At 35.0% G+C, this 22695-nt stretch overlaps 1 protein-coding gene across 5 annotated transcripts in view; it reads left to right on the top strand.

Annotated features, from left to right (window-relative positions):
- The window catches only part of RBM26 (RNA binding motif protein 26), a 52348-nt gene extending 30392 nt beyond the window's left edge, over positions 1 to 21956 (top strand). For 4 of the 5 annotated variants that reach the window (XM_010409889.3, XM_019292174.2, XM_019292173.2 and 1 more), the window contains exons 15-22: positions 1603 to 1731; positions 3896 to 3970; positions 4612 to 4782; positions 8505 to 8609; positions 11127 to 11336; positions 13006 to 13092; positions 16292 to 16405; positions 19789 to 21956. In XM_010409889.3, the coding sequence (XP_010408191.1) occupies positions 1603 to 1731; positions 3896 to 3970; positions 4612 to 4782; positions 8505 to 8609; positions 11127 to 11336; positions 13006 to 13092; positions 16292 to 16405; positions 19789 to 19878 (981 nt within the window). In that variant the 3' untranslated portion in view covers positions 19879 to 21956. The remainder of the gene's footprint in view (positions 1 to 1602; positions 1732 to 3895; positions 3971 to 4611; positions 4783 to 8504; positions 8610 to 11126; positions 11337 to 13005; positions 13093 to 16291; positions 16406 to 19788) is intronic. The other variant, XM_019292175.2, reaches the window with a different exon arrangement.
- Positions 21957 to 22695: the final 739 nt, after the last annotated feature.

Below are 22695 nucleotides of genomic sequence, written 5' to 3'. Positions count from 1 at the left end.
GAGCTTTGCAATGAGAAAGGGGGATAGCTATTCCCAAAGAGCAGGAGAAAAAGGTGATAAACCAGTCATTATGAGGCATTTTAAGATCTGTATGGGGACTTACAGTTTGTGGACTTGTGAAGAGATTCATGCTATTCACACTATTCCTTCTCTTGAATAGTATGAAGAAATTTAGAAAACGTTAGTGTTGGTTTTGACTTGTCTGTATTGGTGCTGTGGCATCTCCTTACATCTCCTACATAAAAGAGATGAGGAGGTGTGGTTTACTCTGCCCTGAAGACGGTTCAGGGCAAAAGGAATGTGTCAATATTTTTTGTCTTTGCTTGATCCTCCGTTTGTTTGTCTTGTAGCCTGTCCTAAAGCTACTTCGTAATAGAAATTGTATGATTGGAATATGCATACTTTAATGTTCTTTAATAAATTTAGAAAAAATCCTTCATCTTTGTAATGGCCTGCTTAGAGCATTTTGTACCACCTTTTATAGTACTCCATAATGTGCGTTGACTTGTTCTTTCTGTAGTTTTCTATGCACTGCATACTCTTGAAAACACTTTACTGTGGGAAGAAATATATAAATATCATACTGAAGTGCAAAGGATTTATATGAATCATTCCTGTTATAAATTCTTCTAATCGCTTGGTCTTTTCTGTCTTTGTTTCTTGTCTGTCTCTTTATTTTTCCTCCTGTTGGTGGACATTGTGTCTATTTTATGGAGTGCATGGTGACCCATAGAAAATCTGCATGCATCTTTTAGTTTTTTCACATACATAGAAAGTATTTTTAAACTCCTGGAAATCATACCAATTGCATAATTTCTGCTGTTTGTTAACAAGGTGGACAAGATCATGCCTATATTATCTCTAGGATATAGCTGTGGAGTTTTCAATACTAGCATCCCCAAAATATACTTTAAGGAACATACTAAGAAAACAAAATAGTTGAAATCTTCAGGTATTGTGGAGATGTGCATAGTATGTTTTAGAGAGATTGTAAAGCAGTCATCAGTGTTCTCAGTAAGTCATGGAGAAAGTTCATTCCTCATTACAAATATAGGAAAGAGAACAGAGGGACATACGAGTCTCTTCCTTTGCTGTATGATGTTGAAGCACATCCTTGTGCTTGAGTTACTTCTTGCTGATTGTGCAAGCTCTACTTTGCACCAACTGCATATGAAAAGAAACTGTTGTCTCTACTTTGGACCTTAGTCTCTAAAATCATGTTGAACTTTTGCTTGGAAAATTCATGCAGCCATTAAATACTGTATTTGAGACTTCAAAACACAAAAGAAAAACAACAGTTATTCTTGCAAAAATCTCAATCTTCTGTTTCCTTAGTTATGCTCAAATACGTAAATATTTATGTATTTGAAACTTGGAAGTACATACAAAATCTCAGTGGAGAGGATTTATAAGATGATGTTTATAGCTTCAGAAATTGTTTAACTTCAACAACTCCAAATATAATTGCTACACCAAATTTTTATATTCCATATCATCAAAGGAGACAAAAGAAAAGATGCTTATATATTTTTAAGCACTCATGCGGGTTTTTTAAAAGACTGAAATTCACTGGCAAAAAAATAAAATGATTTCCTCCTATAGGTTTTATCTACTTCTACTGGCTTGACAAAAACTGTGTACAACCCTGCTGCTTTGAAGGCAGCACAGAAATCTTTGCCTGTTGTTTCCACTTCCGTGCTAGACTCTAATGAAGCACAGAAGAAAAAACAGGTAAATTAAATATGCTTCTTTATAAAATGGACCTAGGTTGGGAACTTGTGACCTAGAGATAGAGCACTATGTATATTCATCTCAAGAACATAGATGAAACTTGTTGCAAGATTAAATTCACTATGTTTTTTTCCCCTACATATTACAAGAAAATTCAGCATTGTTTTGTTATTTTTCAGTGTATGTTCAGGCAGTGTAAGCAGGTTTAAAACTGTAGAAATTCAAAATGTGACACACTTTTTCCTGGAATCAGAATCTACACGTTGAGGTATGACTTGTCTATTGTGAGTGAAAGGGAGTATAGTATAGTCACTGTTCTGCTCTCTTAAACCTTTCTGGAACTGGCCTTTATTCTCAGTGTATTTCGTACTTGCGAACAAAATTGTTTCTTTGAGAGAACTGAGAATTTATGACTCTGCATTTTGTTGTTTCAAGCTATAGTTCTTCTGCACCAATTTTTATTTTTACCTAGTGCTAGGCTTTCTCTTTTCTGTTTATGTTAGAAAGGAAACGCAACAAAAATGTATTTGGCCTTAACAGGTCACTCAGTTATATTTTAGCTTGCTTAGAATTTTAAAGAGAGCCCAGAAAAGCTCCTTTTTCAAGTTTATTCTTATCACTTAGAAAAACTAAATCACAGGACATTTTTTGTCTTACTGTTTTTTAACCACAAGTTACGAATACAATAATACGTTAGGTCCAAACATAAGTGTTGAAATCAGTATAATTGTTAAACAAAAGATTCTGGTCAAATGCTAGTAAATTGCTGTAATTTATGTCTAATGTAATTTGAACTAGCAGTTTGTAGCTGCATGTGAGTTTTGCCATTGGTCCAGACTTTAAGGAAAGCAGTTCTAATTTTGGAATTTCATTTCATATTTGTCCCCTAACACGTTTTTTACAATTAGAGTCTTTACCTTTCAAGTTAAGATGCTAAATGCCTGTAAAATGGCAAAAAACTTGTAATAAAATTGTTGACTCATCATAACAGCTGTAGAAGTTTTCTTGAGAAAAGACACTGAAGACGTGCCTAAGTGATTGGCTCTTTTTTCATGTGATCTTGTGCTCCTTCCTGCCTTCAGAGATTTCTGTTACAATATACTAGTACTTGTGGAAAAACATGATTTTGTGGGACTCACTCCCTTCTTTTCCTCCTGTCTCCCTAGCTTTTTTTTTGCGTTCATCCCCTTACCTTCCTTTCCCTTCAGAATAATGATTGCACACTATATTGGAAAACTAACATTTCATGCAGCAGAATTTGTCAGTATTTGGGAAGACGTACAGAAACTTGACTATTTATTTTTCTATGGCTGTTGTGCATTTACAGTCTTGTTGTGCATTTTTAGTCTTTGTATAAGATACTCCACTTGCAATCTGATCCCAGTTGATCCTCTTCTGCCTCTCCTCTACTATTATATTAAAGATGTTGATATCAAAGCTCTTAAGGGTTTTCTGCTGTCTGAGACTTCTATATTCTGTATTTGAGAACAAGAAGCAACTGCTTTCTCACAAGCACCATTAGTAGGCGCTGAGCACAGCAGGGGTGGCAACTCCTCCTGCTTCTCATTCCAAGTGCAATTATGTCACTTATTGATCAGTTTCAGTTCATTTTGATTTGCCCATTACCTGTCAAGGTTCTGTTGTTGGCACATGGAGTAGCTGTACTTGTCACTTCCCAGTTAGAGTGTTCAGACACAAAAGAGGTGCTTTTCTTTGGGTGACACTTCAAGTTTAGAAAATAGAATGTGTTTTCTTTTTACTTGTAACAGTTTTGGAGACTGTGTTTTAATTGATGAACTTGATTTACAGTTGCTTTCAAGATAATTGTGCTTGCACATTTAAACACTTGCATGCTGTACCTCTTGAGGTAGTGTAATGTGTTGCCTTTCAGCTTTCAGTGGAGTTGTGTAAGGTGTTACTTTGTATGTGAGCAGTAATAAAGTCTTCCCAGCACAGATCTAACTAAGATAATTAGATCTTTCTTTAATTTGGTGATGTATTGTGTTCCAAAACATAGTTGGAAATATTAGTACCTTGCATTTCCTGTCACTAATTTTTTCCCTGTTATTGTAAGTTAATACTGTGTAGTTGCCAGGTATAGTATATTATTCTGGCATTATGTTTCAAAGTCTAGAAACTTTCTGTAATCTTTTTATGCTTCTAGGAAGCATTGCGACTTCAACAAGATGTGAGGAAAAAGAAGCAAGAAATCTTGGAGAAGCACATTGAAACACAGAAGGTAAAATATTAGCATTAAGACAGTCACCAATTCAGTTATAAAATCTCAGTTCAGTGTAAAATATTTCAGAATTTGTAAGAATGAACAAAGAAAGGGCCTATAAAATAAGCATTCTCTTAGAATGATATTAGCATATTATTTTAAGTTTATAGTCTTAATCTAATTTGTCCTGTTGTTTTACTTAAAATAACCCTACAAGCTTATGCATTCTTATCCAATTTTAATTGGTATTGCCTAATTTGGGAGCAAAATGCATATGTTTGGGAGAAAGGAACGCCTAAGTTCTGTTTGACAAGAGCAGGTGAGAATGATGTAGAAAATTATGCATGACTGCACTTAGGCTTAGGAAGAGGAAAAAAGCCAAAATGTCATTTAAGTTGAATAAAATTTTCAAATAATTCAAGTGTGTCAAGCAAATCTGTCCAAATGAATTGGAAATATCAGATATTCATTAGGAAACAAATCTGATATTCAAAGATTTTAATTTAATACAATCTATTAAAAGTCCTATGTGTTGATTTGTAGGTTGCAGCAAAAGAACTGCAGTGGTTTTTTTTTCCATTAGTTATAATAACCACTGGAAAACAGATCTGTAATACTAGTTGCTGAGTAAAAAGACTTTTTTTTCCTGAATTGGACAGATGCTGATTTCAAAGCTGGAGAAGAATAAAGCCATGAAGTCCGAAGACAAAGCAGAAATCATGAAAACACTGGAAATTTTGACTAATAGCATTACCAAGTTAAAGGATGAATTAAAAGGTGTATCACCAGCAGGAGGAACTCCTTTAAAAAGCATGAAAACTAAAACTCAGGTACTCAAGTTTTGATCAGCTTTTTAATAGATGAATTCACATGTTTGTTTCAGATGAATAAAAATATGTAGTCCAATCAGCAATATTCCAAACCCTAACTGGTTTAATTTTTAAGTCCTCTTTGAAGTGAGATTGGTTTTGCCTTCTTTTCAAAGGAACACAGTTAATTTTAAAACCATGCTGTTGTCTAAAAGCTGTATTTGCCGTTACACAGATACTGCATCATCTGGAAGATCAAAAAAACCAAATCAAAAGTGTTGTGATTCTTTCTTTTACTTTGTCCAATGCTTTGTGTATAGTCTATTGCTTTCTTACATTTTTAATAGAAATTATAAAAATAATATTTCTTATGCAAAAAGATTGTGGTTAGGCAGCACAAATATCTTCTGGTCAGGTTTAGTACACAAAACAAACGGTACCGGTACGTAATTTCCTGGGACTTTTTATGTCACTTTAATTTGTCTATATATTAACCTTTTAAGATTGAAGATTATACTGGTCAGTTTTCCTTTGATCTAGGTGCCCATATCTGGGTTTTCCTGTGAGAAGAGATTTTTCCTCTGCTATCATTCTTGTTGATACATGGCTGTTACCAGTTTACCAGCTGCCTAAAGATGCAATTATATCACCTTTTTAAAATGGAATATCTTGCTTTTTATAGAAATATTTGTTCCTAAACTGATCACAGCCTTGAAAAGAAATACCAAAAAGAAATACTGAAATTACTTCTATGTACTCAACTGTAGCTTCTTATATAGATTTTAAGAAAAAATTGAAGCATGTATTTATCCTGATGGATAAATGGGCATAGGTTGTTAGGGTGGGCAGACAACAGAATAGGTTGCTGAGAGAAGTGGTGGAGTCACCATCCCCGTGGTGTTTAAGGCATCTGGATCAGGTGCTGGGTGATAGGGTTTAGTGGTTTAGGGTTAGGGTTTAGGGTTATAGTGGTAGTGCTGGCTTGAAGGTTGGACTTGATCTTAAAGGTCTCTTCCAACCTTGATGATTCTATGATTCTTGCTCCAGGTTTTTCCAGTCTCAGGATGTGAGATTGATGAAGGCAAGTCTTTCCAGTAAAGACTGAGGAGTAGGAGATATTGAGTACCTCCACTGTTTTTATGTCCTTTGTTGCTAGGTCCTCTTTAATGTTCAGCAGTCAGACCACATTTTTCACAGCACAGTGTTCCTCTTGCTGCTGATTGCTGTGTTAAAGCCCTTCTTGTTTTTCACCCCGCCTTGCCAGATTCAACTCCTGGTGGTCTTTAGCTTTCCAAACCAGTACCTGCATGCTCAGACAATTTCACTGTGTTCCTTTTGTGCTCCACCTCTTGTACATCTTGGCTTTGGATATAAGTTTTGTTAGAATCATCTCGTTCATCCAGGCCAGCATCCTGCCAACTTTATTTCCTGCGTGCTTTGGAACTTGGAGGATGCAATTCTTGAGAATCATGCTGTCTTTCCAGAAGATACCTAGACCCGTGGTATTCAAACAGGAGGCTTTTTGTAGCAGTCTGAAGAAGGCCTCATCTACTTTTACATTACTAGATAGTGTGTAGTACACACCCACTGCAATATCACCAGCATAGATCTGCCACCAGTCTTGACTCATAAACTTCCAGCTGGCTCATCATCTGTCCCCAGGCAGAGCTCTTTGTGTTCATACTGCACTCTCTAATGAAGAGCAACTCCTACTCCTTACCATCCTTGCTTGTCCTTAAGAGGCTCTGTCTGTCCACTGTACAACTCCACTCATGTCTGTTTTTCTATGATATTTCTGTAGTCCCAGGGAGATTGTAGCCCTGTAACTACACACAGACATCCAGTGCCTTCTCTTTGTTTCACAAGTTTTGTGTATTAGTGTATAGGCTCTTTAGAGAGGCATTGATTTCCCAGAAAAGAAAGGAGATCTTGCCCCTGTGATGGTGATGTGTAGGCCATCCCTAATTTGTTGTATGGATTGGTGTGTTTATGTTTCAGGTGGTTCTTCTTCAGCCCAGTTTTGTTTATCTAGAGATCTTTTCTGCCTACATCACCCTTCGCTTGGGAACCTGGTCCACCACTTCCTTATGTGATAGTTGTTTGTGCTAAGAAAAAGTGAGGCAATATACTAATTTTGAAGTTCTAATGAAGTTTTTGAGCTGCTTTTCCATTTCCTTTGTAATATAGAAAATGAAGAAACATTTTAAGTAAACCCACTTCATAGTAGACAAAGTATCCATTATCTGTGTGCAGTTTTGTTAACATTTGAAATAGCAAAACCAATCAGCCCCATCTGACTTTTGTGGAAGTGAGGATTTTACAGAGTCTTTGGTTAAAATCTACAACTTTGACAATTTTCTGAAAGACTTTGGTTTTGATTCTCTTGCATTTTTAAGTGTTTAAAACCTGGACAGCTCTGAAGAAGACTCTGAAGACATGAAAGATGAGGCCCATGTGACTGTGCCATTATCTTTACCTATTTTTGCTTCTTCCAGTTCATCAGATTACAAAAGGCTCTTCCCCCTTAATTGAGAAAACTTTGCTGCCCCTTGATGTGTCCTGAAGGAGGTATTTTCTTCTTCAGACTTGGCACAGCTCTGCAACAGAGAAGTCTTCATTAAGACCACTAATAATAAACGCAAAAGTCTTTATACACCAGCGTCACTGGCTGCTCTGTGAGTGCTGACTGCTGGTCATTATTAAACTTCAGAAGCGCTTCTTTGTCATGTCATTGATGTATTGCAACACAGTGGGATTTGAGAGAAGCACTGGTTCCAATTTTGAAAATTTAGAAAACCATTATACAAGAGATAATGGATTTTTTCCTGTGGTTGCTGTAGATAATCAGAAAATGGGGCTGAATGGACTTGAGGTTGAAGTTGCCAGTTGAATAATCCAGCTATTTTTCTTCTAAAGCTTCCAGGAAAAAAACAAAGAAACAAAACCACCTTTCTTTATCAGTGTTGATACTTGGTTTCCAACTGTCACAAGTGCGAAACCTTCATCTCTTGACAGGCAGCCTTTGCAAACATTCCTTGCTGTTGTTTCGAATCAGTGGGTGTAAACGTAAACTGTTTCACAGTCCTCCATAGTTTTAGCCTTAATTTGTGATGTCACTGAAGTGTTTGGGTGCTGCTTCTTCCATTAAAAAGAAGAAAGCAGAGGTTTCACTTTGGATCAGAACTTCAGATTAAATTTTCATGGTCACATAAATCTTTCCCTGCACTTCAGTGGTTGCAGTGAACATGTCTTAATTTGGGTTCAGAGATACCTTTCAGTTTCATATATGTTTTCTGAACCTTATTAATTTTTTTTAACATACTGTGTCCTGGAGGGTAAATTCAGGTGCATCAGAGACCAGTCTTTTGTTAGCAGAGGTCTTGTTACTTTCTGTGTTTTTTCCACTGTGGTCTGAACAGAACTACCATTTGTGCTTTTGCATTATGACATTGTAATAAATTTAGACGCTTTTTCTCAGTACTTATTATAGATTTTTTTTATTCATTCATAGTTGTACAGCTTTTTTAAAAATTCTTTTTCTCATCATCATAACCATATAATCTTGAATTTTTATTGTATGTATCTTGAGAAAAAATTAGGTTGTGCTTGGTTTGTTTTTGAAGGTGGAAACCCAGTGTAACAAGCAGTATACCTGAAAAGTTACAGCTTTTTATTGAACAATTGTTCCCTTAGTAGAGAATGTGAACTGTGGAACTTAATAATTTATCATAACAATTTCTTAGATGCAGAAAGAGTTACTAGATACTGAACTGGATTTATACAAGAAGATGCAAGCTGGGGAGGAAGTTACTGAATTAAGACGAAAATATACAGAACTACAGCTGGAAGTATGTTTGTCTCTTCTTTTGTAGCAATTAACTTTTAATCAAATATTTTCCTTTATGTTTATTAGCTTGTGTATTGTATTATGAACTGGTTTTAGCCAGAGTACAGTATTAAGTTGCATGTAGATGGAGACAATTAGCAATAATATTTTAAAAAAACACTTCCACTACTTCAGTGGAATTCAGAAATAGTGTTGTCCTTAATCGTGATTGCTAATCTGCTTAAATTCTGTAACTATTTAGATGACATATTTTATAGATGTGTGGTAGTAATGCTTTCTTGAGAACATGGAGTGTTTTTAAATTGTTGCCTGAAGGTCATTCTGTGTTTGGCACAGAAGAGTTAAAAAAACACTGCCTGATCTTCTATTCTTAAGTGTTAGCATCCTCTTAATGAGATTAATCAAAAAGCTTGAGGTGCCAAAAGTAATACTATTACAGTGTTGGTTTCAAGAGGATAACTTTAAAAAAACAAATAATGTTTCAAGAAGTATTCAGTGTATAGAAACACAATTTTTTCTTCAAGTACTTGCTTTTAAAAAGAAAATGGAGATGGCCGTAAAAAATTCTTCATATGTCTGTCTAATTTTGAGAAATTACGAATGCTGTGGGTGTTATTCTGTGTGATAGTGCACTTTCTTACCTATACGCTTGTGTAATACCTGCTTAAATCACCTGATAATCTTATCTCTTTTTACTGTTAAGCAGGCCTACTGTTTCGCTTAAATCGCTCTTGTCTTAATGAAGTTTGGTCATGTCTTATGTATAACTGCCTATGAATGCAGCGCACATACGTGCGGCGAAGTTGCATTAAAACCTTACTTTAAAACTAAGTTGTTATGCAGATTTGGTAATTGTGAAAATAGTTTTGCTAATAAACCAAGCCAGTTAAATAGAGATGACACAAAAGTTAACAATATATTTTCTGATGGTGAGTAGTACTTTATAAGTGTACTGAAAGCTTGTTTATAAATTCTACATTTCAGAATATATGTGACTTAAATGACATGTAAAATATGAATAGAAAAGTAGGTGCACATTCAAAAAAAAGTTCCGTCATAGCTGAGCACGCCAGTCCTACTCCAGTTCTCATAAAGTCTGTTTGTATTTTGAGTTGGGAAAAAAAGAGCTCTTTCAGGACAGTAATATTTAAGTTATTTCTGAAGCCTTTAGCAAATACTAGCAGAAGTAGATGGAGAAAAACAGGTCATTGGTGATGCACACTTACATGTTTCAGGGAACAGCATGAAATATATCCCTTGTACAAATTACAAGAGGTGTATGGGGTTTTTTCCCCTTGATGTTTGTTTGATTCTTCGGTATTCTTAAAAATTCTTTAAAAAACAGTTTATTCACACATTGTGCTTCTGACTTTGACTCCCACAATATTTTATGTGTTGCTTCTTTGACTCATAACCTGTTTTTCTGTTCCAGGTGACCCTGCCTTTACTGAAAGAAAATCCAAATAGTTTACAGCTTGTTTGTTGAGTCAGCGTGCCCCAAATTATTCATTTAAACATTTTTAAATGTTTAAAAAAAACACAACGAAGAACAAAACTAAAAAAACCCCAAACCACTCAGAATTTTGCTTATAAAAAAATAAAAAGCAAACTAGATACTATTGTAAAATTGTCTGAAGAATTTAACATATAAAGCTTAAGAGATTGATCTCATGAGGGGTGTCACTGACATCCGTTAAAGTAGTGCCATCACTGTTTGGGTTGTAAATACTGTAGGATTTATTAAAAACATGATGATTTCATTTAATATTTGATTCACATGGCAGATTTATTTGCATTTGAAAAGATTTTTTTTCCCTGTTATAAACGTTGGAATTGGATACCTGTAAGTGGGGTTTTGAAACCTAGAGTAACTTTTGCAAATTATTTTTTAAATGACTGTCAGTGTCACTGGCCCTTTGATTGTTCTTGAAGAGTGTATGCCACTTCTTTAGAAGGGATACACACAGGTACTGTGGGAATGGATATTACTGAGTGTCTAGAGCCAAGTGTTCAGTGAATATTTTGTCTTGGGAGGGGCCCTTTAGAAGCCTTTGTTTCACATCTCACAGTTTTGTGGCCAAAAGCTCTTAAGCTGCATTAATTCTGGTCAGAATAAAAGTCTTGCCTGAACTTCAGAGACAAATTGATAAACAAAATAAAGAGACTAAATAGTTAGACACCATATCAAGAAATTTTGGTAATGGAATTTCAGTTGTACTGCAGTTTCTTTTTCCTATGAGGAGTTAATCTTCACAGATAAGGGCTCTTTTGATACCTGGTTCTTGTTTCCTATTTCCATCCTATTATTGATCTGGTAATAATAAACTTTTAGTTAATTACCTTCTGAATGTTATTTAAATGTTCACCTTCCGTTATTTTAAGACCTGCAAGCTGCTCTTTCTGGGGCTTTCTTGGGGATGTTGTTTTAGGAAACATCAGAATATGTGTTTGTTAATTCTGTCTAAATATGTAGGGTGTGAATTTTAATCTCTCAATATGTTACGTATAAACATCTTAGGCTGCCAAGCGAGGGATTCTTTCTTCAGTTCGCGGTAGAGGGGTTCACGCGAGAGGTCGGGGTGCATCGCGTAGCAGAGGCAGAGGAATACGAGGCCGGGGCCGAGGCAGAGGAGTTCCTGTGCACGCAGTGGTGGATCATCGACCCAGGGCATTGGAAATCTCTGCGTTTACCGAAAGCGACAGAGAAGATCTTCTGCCTCATTTTGCGGTATGTCACAATTTCACTTCTTTTTCCTTTGGATGACATTCTCCTGTTGAGTGACTTGCTTTCTCCTCATTCTGTTCATCTGGAAATATTATGTAGGAATGAATCTTTAGCATGATATGCAGAGGATGCATTAGGAAAAGGTAAAATAGGAAAATTACACTATTGCTTCAACTAGTTGTACCTGTAATCGCATACCATTTACAAGGCTGGGGTTTTTTTCTTAAAAAGAAAAAAAAGTGGCTTGTCATATTTATTTGCTTAGGATATATGTAATTTTTTTACATATTTTTAGGTACAGAAAGGTAAAATAGCTGAAGGGATGGTGAGAACAAAGGTTGATTTATTGCCAAATTTTCGGTACCTGTAGTGTGTTTATCTTTGTTGAAGTATCTTAACAAGTGCTTAATGAAAATTTTCTTTGAACATTTTTAGTGCTTTTCCCCAACTTTGAATTTAAGAGTCAGAGTGAAAATTGTGCAATTATATGTAGATCTTGAAAAGGCATCCAAACATTTCTGTCTATTCATGTACTTAAGCTTAAGAAGTCAGAGCTTTTTCTACTTTTTTTTTCTGTTTTCAGTCTAAAAAATGATAAAGTGATATACGTAATTTTTAGCAAATTTTTCTTTGCAAATATAATGGTGAAAAATCAACATAAATTTATAAAAGCCCTTATCCTCCATTTAAAAAAAAAAGTATAATAAAAGCAAGTTTGTTTTATTTTGTGGAATAAATACTAAGAATATAATGTGACTCTCCATCTGTACCACCCTCCCCCTTGTTTGTTTGGGGTTTTTTCCCCAACATTTAATTGCAGTGGTCCTCTCTGAAAGGAGAAGTCCAGGAGCCAGTTTGTCCACTAAATTCTACTCCATTCAGTGTACTTAATATTTCCTGTCAGGCAGTCATGCAAGAGGATTTAAAAAAAAAAAAAAAAAAATCCAACAGGGACCTGTCTTTCTTTTTACAGGAAACTTAATATCTTTAACAAGCCAAAATATTCGTTAAAAAGGAACTTAGTAATATGAGCAAATAAAATCTCATTCACAGTGTTAGTAGGATAACACTGAGAAGAAGATCAATTACTTAATTTTGCAGGTTGCAAGTTTGCTGTTTTAAACTTCCTCCAAATTCCACTGAAAATACTCTGAGCTGTATTTCTGTTTCTGTGGTATGATACCAAACTCTGTGCACATCAGCAGTGCAGTCCACTTGCACAGATGGGGTTTTTTGTTGGTCTTTGCAGCTTACAGTGATGGCAGCATCAAAGGTAGCAGTACCATAGTGGCCATTAGTGGAAGAGATGGGTCATGTTATTAAGATGTTGAAATACAGTTAAGTTTTGAAACTCTTTCTACAGTTCCTGACTCTTAAGAAATATTTCTTTGTGGAAGAGTTTGATAATAGCCTAGTGGAATCATATCTATCATAGTTTTACCTCATACCTGTAGGAATTGAGAAATCCAGAGACAAAAGCACTTCGGTGTTTTAGAAATGCAAGTACAAGTAACTGTATTCTTGGCTAAGACAAATACAATGGCATTAAGACTGTGAAATATACTCTGTTCTAATGATCTACTTTTTTTTTGAGGGCATTTGATTTAGGACTGCAGTTTTAGAGGTGGAGAACTATTTTACTAAACTTCTTTTAAAATTTTTTTATCAAAAGCAATATGGTGAAATTGAAGATTGCCAGATAGACGACTCTTCTCTCCATGCAGTGATTACTTTTAAAACAAGAGCAGAAGCTGAAGCTGTGAGTATAGTCTTTCTTGAAAATACACTGCAGCATTGAACTACTTTCTGGTTATGTTACACTTCTGTATTTGATTAAATGTAATACTGCTAGCTATTTTAAATCTATTGATACAAAAGTTTTAATTAAACAACAATGTCAGAACTGTATAATACTGAATTAGTTAGGAATTTAAGAGTTTATAGCAAAGTGAAGTGTAGGATGTATGAGGGAAATTAAGAGAAACATTTAGGAATTGATAGTTAGATGTCTGGGTTTATCTGTTTAATTGCCAGTTTTTTTCACCTGAAGACTTGGTACCCTCATAGTCTTCCAGAAATTTCACTGACATCCTGCAGAGTGAACCTATATATTTGCTTTGGGATCAATTTTGTTTACCTTTGTCTGAAAACCTGTGGTAGTGTGAATGGAATTTGATCTGATTCTTTTTTTCCCCCCTTTTTAGCATATTTTTTAGAAATTTATGAAATTACAGAAGCACAGAATTGCAGAAGTAACTTTTAGAAACCAAAATCCAGAGTTGACTTACATTATAATTCAGTATCATTACGTGTGGATCATTAGGACTTTATACATTTGGCTCAGCAGGACTCTTGCCTTACTTGGTCCATGGTATAGGCATTATGTGATCCTGAACAAAACAATGAATATAGTTGTTCTGCAAATGATTTTGTTTTCTTTAAAATCCTTGCATCACTGTTGGGAGGGAGTATTCCTGAAAATAGTAGGGACTCCAGAAAGAATGGATTCATATTTACAGTATGGTTGTATGGAAAGATTTCATTTTATGTTTCTATTTTGCACAAATTTTATCTTGAGTTTACCTGAACACAGTTTTCATACCTGGCCAGGCTATTCTCTTGTTCATCTTGAGACACCAGTGACCTGATTGACAGAAATAACTGCTATTTACAATGCAAATTAAGCCACTGAGGTCAATAGTTTTGAACACTTAGAGTATCATTTATGGTTAGATATTTTGAGATCCATGTGCCAAAGATGTTTTACAAAAACACAGAATTCTGTTTTGTTTGTGAAACTCTTAGCTATAGCAATGATGAGCACTAACTGTATGAGATAGTATTTATTCTGTAAAAAAGGAGGTACAATTAATGGTACATGGTGTATACTGACTGATAGGGTAAAAGAGTATTGTACAGCTGTACTGAAGGAACACAGTTCTACAGTGAACAAAAGTTACGTTCAGAGATAAAAGCTGTTGTAATTAGTATACTCCCAAATGAATTGAATTAAAGTTGGGATTTTAGTTTTGGTGCTTCCTGGTATTGGGTACTTCTTTATGCAGCTTTATATTCTTTGACGCTGTAGTTTACATAAGAAATACTCTTAAGTATAGAGAGAAACTTCTACTCCCCTGACAAGAAAAATAGGTCACCTAGAACAATAATCTGCTTTTATGGACTGTCCAAATAAAGTCTTTACTTCTCCCAGATGGAGTACGATTCATTGCAAGAATCTATTCAGTATCTGGCTACAGATGCTTGTTTATCAGCAAAATACATATTAGAACACGTTTTGCCTAAAAATTGGCACGGAACATCTTCTCTTCTTTTGCTGAATTTCTATATCTAAAAAGCAGGGAATGGTAGTATTTTGAACCAAATATAGAAGTATAGAGACAAGAAGAAGAAGCACCTGAAAAGGAAGGTAGCACAGAACAAAGATGTGGACGGGGGGAGAAAACATACGTTTGGTGGTAAGGTTGAAGTCAGCATTACATACATCTCTTTTTTTTTTTTTTTTTAACTTTTTTGGTGAATGCACTTCAGTGCATTTAAAAAGCAGTGTGTTTTTCCTCAGTCACTCTCAAATAGAATAGGTGGAGTTTTCAAGGTGAAGTTCAGAATATGCTTCAGAAAGTGGGGGATACTTTAGATGGATCAGGATTTATGATCAGTGTTTGAGATGTCCACATTCTAGAGAGCATTAAAACTTTTAATTGTCAAACAACTTTGTGTATAATTTCACCTTCATTACTAAATGAAAATTTTATGAAAATGGGGTTCCATCAAATCTAGGAAAAGCTGTATTTTCTTCAAGATATTCTTATATAAAAATATATTTCCACTGGAATGTCTGTGTTTACAGCTAAAGCAGACTTTAAGGCTGGCAATTTGAGAAGTTGTAGAAGGTAATCATTAAAAACCTCTGCCGAGACAAATTGTGAAGTAAATGCAGCTAATATTTTAGCTTCTTAAATGAAAATAGGCCTAGGCTTTATGATCATATATGTTTTAGCCTGGAAGGAAGAGGGAGATTCCCTGTTGTAAAATGTTGCATTTTTATGTAGTAGTAATTTCTTCCAAAGATTACAAGTTATTTCTGAACCTAAATGTCACATATAAGTACTTTTAAACATTCTAGTTGTGTGACATTGTGATGAGACCATGGACAAAAAGCTCCTGAGCTGCATTTTAATAAGCATAGAATCTTTTAAATTTATCATAAATTTATATGTACAGATTTAAAATTTATACCTGGGGACTTTAATATCACACAATTCATGTTCAGATGTCATTGAACATGTAATTGTTTCTACATTTCACATTATGCTGTACTTTCAGATTGTACTATAAATCTTTTGTGACCATGACGGTTATTTCGGAATGTTGCTAACGCTGAGTTATGCTCATTCATGTTACTTTAATTTGAACATACTATTTCCAAAGCATCCACTTAATGCAGCTGGTACTTAGAAAGACATGAATATCCCATAAGTTAAAAATTTTTGCATTTCAATTACAACAGCTTTACAGGAAGTGGAACATTTTCCAGTAGATTAAATTGTAATCACAAAGGGGTTTTTTTTAGTTGTTTGGTTGTTGGGTTTTTTAAAATGTATTAAATCATTTGTGGGATGTCTTACTTTTTCCAGTAAGTTATACATTAACAGTTTTGTATCTGTCTTTGAAAGATGAGGAACCCAGCAAAATAATACTAAAAAACAGGAATGTGTTGGTTCAGTATGTTACCCACATCACCAAATTATTTATGGTTTTCCAAGCTTATTTTCTTCTGAATGTATTTTCATCATTTTCCTCAAAGGATGTATGAATTCCATGTGCAGTGAATGAAGTAGTTTCATTTAACCTGTTAACAGTAATTCATATGAACATAACGCAACTTAGACTTTCTTTTGTAAAGTCACATATAACTAAGATGGTTAAACTCGTTTTAGGCTGCAATTCATGGATCTCGTTTCAAAGGACAGGAGCTCAAGTTGGCATGGAACAAGCCTGTTGCTAGTATGTCAGCTGTTGAAACAGAAGAAGCTGAACCTGATGAGGAAGAAGTAAGCGCTTGCTTTTTTTATTTTTTATTTTTTTCTTTTTTAATATGAAATAATACAGCTTTTTCAAAAAGAAAATTTTATCTGTGGATTCATACTTGTATTTTTTAATCTAACTTGTATTTTGATATCAGAAAGTAGACTTCTTTATATTTCTTGGGGTTTAGGGTGTCAAAAGTTTAGATACTTTACTTTTCCTTATGGAAATACTTCATTTTTTACACAACAAAAAACTCTAGAGGATATACCTAAAAAATGGAAGGCATGGATTTGGACTTAGATGAGAGAGATTGAGGATTTTGCCCAAAACACAGGTTTGTGCCATCTGCTTTTGGTACTGATTTCTTAGAGGACCATATTTCAGACTTTAATTTCTCTTTATAGAGAGGTATGGCTTGGAGGATACAGGTGAAGGAATAATTCAGAGCATTTTTTGACTTCGTAGAGACATCTGAAGTACCTTTGCTGAGTGTTAGTCTTCATCATGGTCCATGAGAAATACTAAAGCCTTGTCCAAATAACCTGAATTGGTTAATGTAGGAATAGTGGGGCAATATGTATTAATGCAATCTAACTCATTACACTCAAAATACCAATGTTTGTGAATTCAGAAAAATAAATGCCAGCTGGGGATAAAGTCAAGCAATCTTCTTCCTATTTTATTTAGTGTCAGTTAACTATATCCACATAATTGGCATAGAAAAGCTGAAGTGGAAGTGCACGTTGTCTTACTCAATGAGAGTATTTTGTCTGTATCTTTTTCCTATGGCATTTTGGCAGATCTACCATAAAAGCAGCTTCAGAAATTGCTTTGATATAACCACATTTGGTTAGTTTTCTTACACTTGGTGGTGTTCACTTTCTGTTTTTTTCCTGAAGAAAGCCACTTTGTCTGCTGTCTGTCTCCAAAAATGCTACTTTTTTTTTGTGTACCAGTTGATGACAGATACCTCTACCTCTGTGGATTCATATTAGACATTTGTGCATTCCAGTTTACTGAGTGCTACTTTCCTCATGTACACAAACCTCAAGCATTGTCAGATGGTCATGAGCTGTGAGTGAACAAGAGACTACATTGTGGAATCTTCAGAGCATCTTAGGTATTTTGTCACATCTCCTTCAGGGAGTTACTGCCTGGGAAGATCAACAGCAGTGTGTTGATGCAAGGAGTCTGCATTATTGAGAGGTCTCCTTGAGCAGCCACTTCACTGAGACTTTTTGTGTAATGGAGGAAAGGCATGCAGGGATATGCAAACATTTCAGCAGAGTAAAGGAAGGGAAGTACAGATTTGTTGGTAGGTGGACTACAGAGAGATCTGCTTTTTAACTGCCTCAGCTAATTATTCCTTTGGAAAATACCTAGGAGTTGAACTTGGCTCAAAACCTTTAGCTGCTCAGTGGTTTTGTCAGCTTGCTACTTAACTTTGTTTTATAGCAGCTGTTGTAAATACATGAAAAAGGTTTCTGTCATTATTCCATATCTATCACTACTGTGATACTGTTAGTTCAGCTGAGGAGTACTATGCTATAGAGGCTAGCAGGCTTAAGACTTGAATGAAACTGAGTACCTTGATGTCTCAACAAAAAAAACAAAAAAAAAAGGATCTATATAATTCAGCTGAGTGAGATTCTTAATAACAAAACAAGGTTCCTAGTCCATTTATGAAAATAAGAGGAAAGTCTTTTGGACTTGAGTGCTTTAGAAAATCCCTGGTGAGTAGCCAGCTAATTATGAAATCTAGTCTTCCTAGACTCTTTTGTTGTACACCTGGGTGCCTAACAAAAGAATTGACTCTGCTGAGTCAACAACTGATCGTTATGAAGAGTATGAAATGTGTAAGTAGAGATAAGCTTTTAATCATTAGGGGTTTGCAGTTCAGGGACCTCTTGAGTCAAAAATGTGGTGTCTTTGTAGTTGAAAGGCCTTTATATATGTTTATTGTATTAATTTATCTGATTCCTTTGGAATCAGAATAACATCTGTAATGTCCTGTAACAGGGAATGCTACTGTTCAACTATGTCTACCCAGAACAAGTATTGTTCTATTGCATCTGCCACCTGCATGTTCTCTCTTCGCTTTCTTTAAGATACTTAATATACAGGGATACTGTCATACCTCCCCTCAGTTATTGTCTCTCCTTATAGTTGTTCCCCTATATGGAAGCCTGGCTTTTTGGTCATCTCTACTGCCACTCAGCCTTGTGCTTTGTAGAGTTCTGCACTGTGCACTGCCCAGGACTCCTTCTCTTTGACTGTAGCACTGTTGTATTTTAGCTCACTGAACATCAGGAGATACTGGGAAAGAATCTAAGTCCTCAGAAGCTTCTGTGATTTAGTCAGGGTCAGACTACACAGGCATACATTGACCGACAGGTCAGGTGTCAACAGAACTCTTTGAAACTATGCTTTCTGTAATTCTGCAAGAGTAATGAAGATAGTTTCTCCCTCTTGTTAAAGAGCTTACAGGAAAGAGAGAAGGCTTAGTTTTAGGCTTTCTTCAGCCTAGAGCCTCTTACCTCTCATAAAACTTCATAATTTTGCAAATCAACCTTCACACCTCTTGCTGAATTTGGAAATACTGTAGCAAAAGCAATTCCTTAGACACAAAGAATAAGCAAGGAAGACCACAGCTGCTATCTAACAGATGGACAGTTTTGCTAGGGAAAGATATCCTTGTGTTTTAGTCCTTTCTTTAGCTAGTGCAGAGTTTACTGTGTTAGATGTGGTCATCAAAAAAGTTTCAAGACAGGATAGTTTATATACACCCCTGTGTCTATATGTAGATAGAGACTAAAGCAACTTATATTCAAGGGCTTTGAAGTCTGTCAAGTTTCTATGTTGTTACAGAAAGGAATTGAAAATATAGTAATATAGTTTGTCTGAATTTCTCTAAATACCTGTCTCCCTGCCTCAATCATTTGAATTTTTATATTGATTTCAATCTTGATTAAGGTGTCAAAATCAAAAAATCCCAGATTCAACCTTTTTGATACTATGGGACAGGTAGATTAAGCTCTTGGATGAAAACATAGATACTGTGAACATGCAAAAACCGTTAGATTTCAGTATAGCATATTACATTTCATGGGAACATAGCAGTTTGCACATGAATGATAGATACATTGAAGAATCAGAAGAGCTGTCTAAGGACGAGGTGCATGCGTCATGGTCATTTTGAAGTCTGTTGAAAAGAAAAGAGTTTAATTTGCCATTTAGTAATATATGTATATTAGACATATACATCCAGTGTACTTTTTTGAAAGCATTAATGTTTACCTATTCACAACCAAATTTTTTTATTAAAGTGCAAATACCAGAGATTTGTATTTTGCCTTTTGATTTTTAACATTTTCTGATACAACAGTATCACGTTTTTCTCTTGAAGTTTCAGGAAGAATCTTTGGTGGACGACTCGCTGCTTCAAGATGATGATGAAGAGGAAGAGGAGAACGAATCTCGTTCATGGAGAAGATGATTCAACTGATCAATGATAATGCTAGAACTGCACCTGTGTTGCATTAGTATTACCTAATGTACTTCTGCATCTTTGTATTAAAAGGGGTTTTGTGATGAAGCTGGATTCAGATATAGATTAAAAAGCAGCTGGTTGGTTATACATTTTGAGAGATTGATGTTTGAGTTACATTTCAGTAAATGAATGCTAAAGACATCATACTAGGAACATATGCAATGTTTTTATTACATAGTTCTACAGAAAGTTACAGAATTCTTTGGGTTCTTTGTAATTTACTGAATTGGTCAAACACAAATGACCAAAAGTTGTTATAACATAGATAATTTTTGTTCTATTCCAGATACGGAATGAAAATTTGCATTTAAAATCTTTGTGAATGTTTTCAGAAATGAATAGATAACAGTACTAAACCGAAGTCTCTAAAGTTATGTATTCATAATATTGCATAGTAGTATGCTTAGGCTTTACTATGTACTAGCCTTTTGTTGGATTTGTGTACGTATTTTACCTATGGGTTTTAATGATAAAGTGTATGACTGCTTTGCATATAAGTCCTTATGACTTTAAGATGTTAAAAAATAAAGAAATGGAATGGTCTTAAAAAAAAAAAAAAAAAAGAAAAAAAAAGCAATAACCAAAAAAGCTAAGGCAATGGTCCTTCATGACGAAAAAAAAAAAAAAAAAAAAAAAAAAAAAAAAAAGAGAAAAGACCATTCCAAATGGCAACCCCCACCCCCATGTTCACAAAAGGAGCTTGAATCACTATCACTTATACTAAAATAATACTGAAAATATGAAACTAATCTCAATCGTGCTTTACATTAACACATGGTGTACTCTGCATAAAAACTTTTGGTTGTTTTGAATTTAAAGTGATGCGAGTCAAATGGTAAATAGAATACTACTCCAACAATAAGGAATTTTTTTTTATCTCTGCACTGTGCAACTGTAGAAGAAAATTTGATCCCACGAGAATAACATGCAGTAATGAAATATAATTTAGAAAAATATGTGAGGAGAATTAGAGTATTTGGTAGATACTCTAAAAATTTGAGTACACAACTAATGCATCTTTTATATTCCTGTGTTTCTATGATTACATTTTTTCATTTCAAAAGTAACACTTGGAAAATCCTAAGTTCACACTATAGCACATATTCACCATTCAAAAATACATGATATATTAGTGTACCCCACAGAAAATCTTCATTGGCTCTTTCTAACAGGTCATTCTGGTATGCGAGGTGTGGCGTTTCTTTGCTTCGTAGGAAGGGGAATTCCCCACTCCTTTGCAGTAAATGACCTCTCACAAAGACATGTTTTTATATCCATTTAATGGCATTTTGCTGGACTGTTTTCAAAAGAAAACCCATTTATTAAGTATTAAAGTCTTGGGTTTTGTTTTTGTTCTGAAGGTAGTGGGTGGGGTGTTTTGATTTAATGTTTTCTTTCCCTCTCATTAATTCATTGATGAGTTCATCATAAAACCACTGTCTCTACATCTCTGAGATGGACATGAGCCTGTACTTCTGCTCACCTAAGAGTTGGACTTCATGATCTTTGTGGGTCCCTACCAACTTAGAATATTCCATGATTCTGTGAGAGTACTTCAGTTAAGAGCGTGTTTTCTTTAGTCCATGTTTTTGTCTTTTCCTGGGAGGAGGGGGAGAACTGGTGTAAGTCATGTCCCTGTCCTTTTTTTTCAATTCCAGAGTAGGAATGGAGGAAAGTAGAAGTAGTAGCATTCCAGAGAGGAGCTCCAGCTGTAGAATTTTTGTTCATGCTTTTCAATTGAAGGGATTTTAAGGACTGGATCCTGGTTTGGGTTTTTTTTTTGTTGAGCTTTTTGTTTGATTTGGTTTGGTTTTCCCCTCTGTCCTGATGTGTATGCATATCTTGTTGCAAAAAATATGCACTTAAATTTTTGTATAGTCCTAGTTTCACATTGAAATGTCACAATTGACTGCCATGCTTGTTACACTAAGTTCTACATTTTGCCATAAGGAATTGTATTTGGGAAATTGATTTCCTTTTACACTGAATTTCAGGCAAAATAAAATATTTTAAGAACCTTTTTATCCAGTGCTCTGAATGAGCTGTTCTAATTCACTGAAGTAAGTACAATCTTTCCTACTTTCCTTTTTTAATTAATTTAGTACATTTGAAGGGTGCCAAATTGACAGTCCACGAGGTGGAAATTTTTTGTGTGTTGTCTTACCGAACAGGTACAGCACAGGAAAACACTGTCCATGCTCCATAAAGTGTTTGTGTGGCCTGCTTTGCTGCTCAAACCTGCCTTTTCATTGCAGTCACTCAACACAAGCTAATGACAACTATAACTGTGTTTTTTACATGGATGCTTCTTACAAATCATCTGAAATTGCTGTATCATATAATTTTAAAACTTGTGTTCCAAGTTTGCCTGTTTGTTTTGAATTCAGCCTGGTAATGCATCCATCTAGGATTCACTTCATTGAAATTGCACCCTGGTTTGCTGGTAAGGGGATGAAACCTTTTAAAATTCTTTTTTTTTGCCTTCCTTCTGCAAACTTCCTACTGGTGTGTATTTTATTCCCTGCTGTTACCTTGTGACATTCTGAATGGTTTAAAAACACCTGGATCAGAATGACTTGGTTTATTCTCACTTTAAAACCAACCCCCAATATTTGTTTCAGTCAAAACTAATCTGTGGTTGTGTTATTCAACATAAGAAAACTCTGTCCCAGTTGCAGTCTGAATGGATTCTGTACAGATTTCTGTCATTATCAAATTATTTTCTTCATTTGATTGGCTTGCTCTGTTTTCCTTGTCTAGCTC

The sequence above is a fragment of the Corvus cornix genome, chromosome 1 (genome assembly GCF_000738735.6).
Source record: "Corvus cornix cornix isolate S_Up_H32 chromosome 1, ASM73873v5, whole genome shotgun sequence".
Taxonomy (NCBI): Eukaryota; Metazoa; Chordata; class Aves; order Passeriformes; family Corvidae; genus Corvus; species Corvus cornix.
The sequence above is the reverse complement of the archived record's forward strand: the minus strand, read 5'-3'. Positions and strand labels throughout refer to the sequence as shown.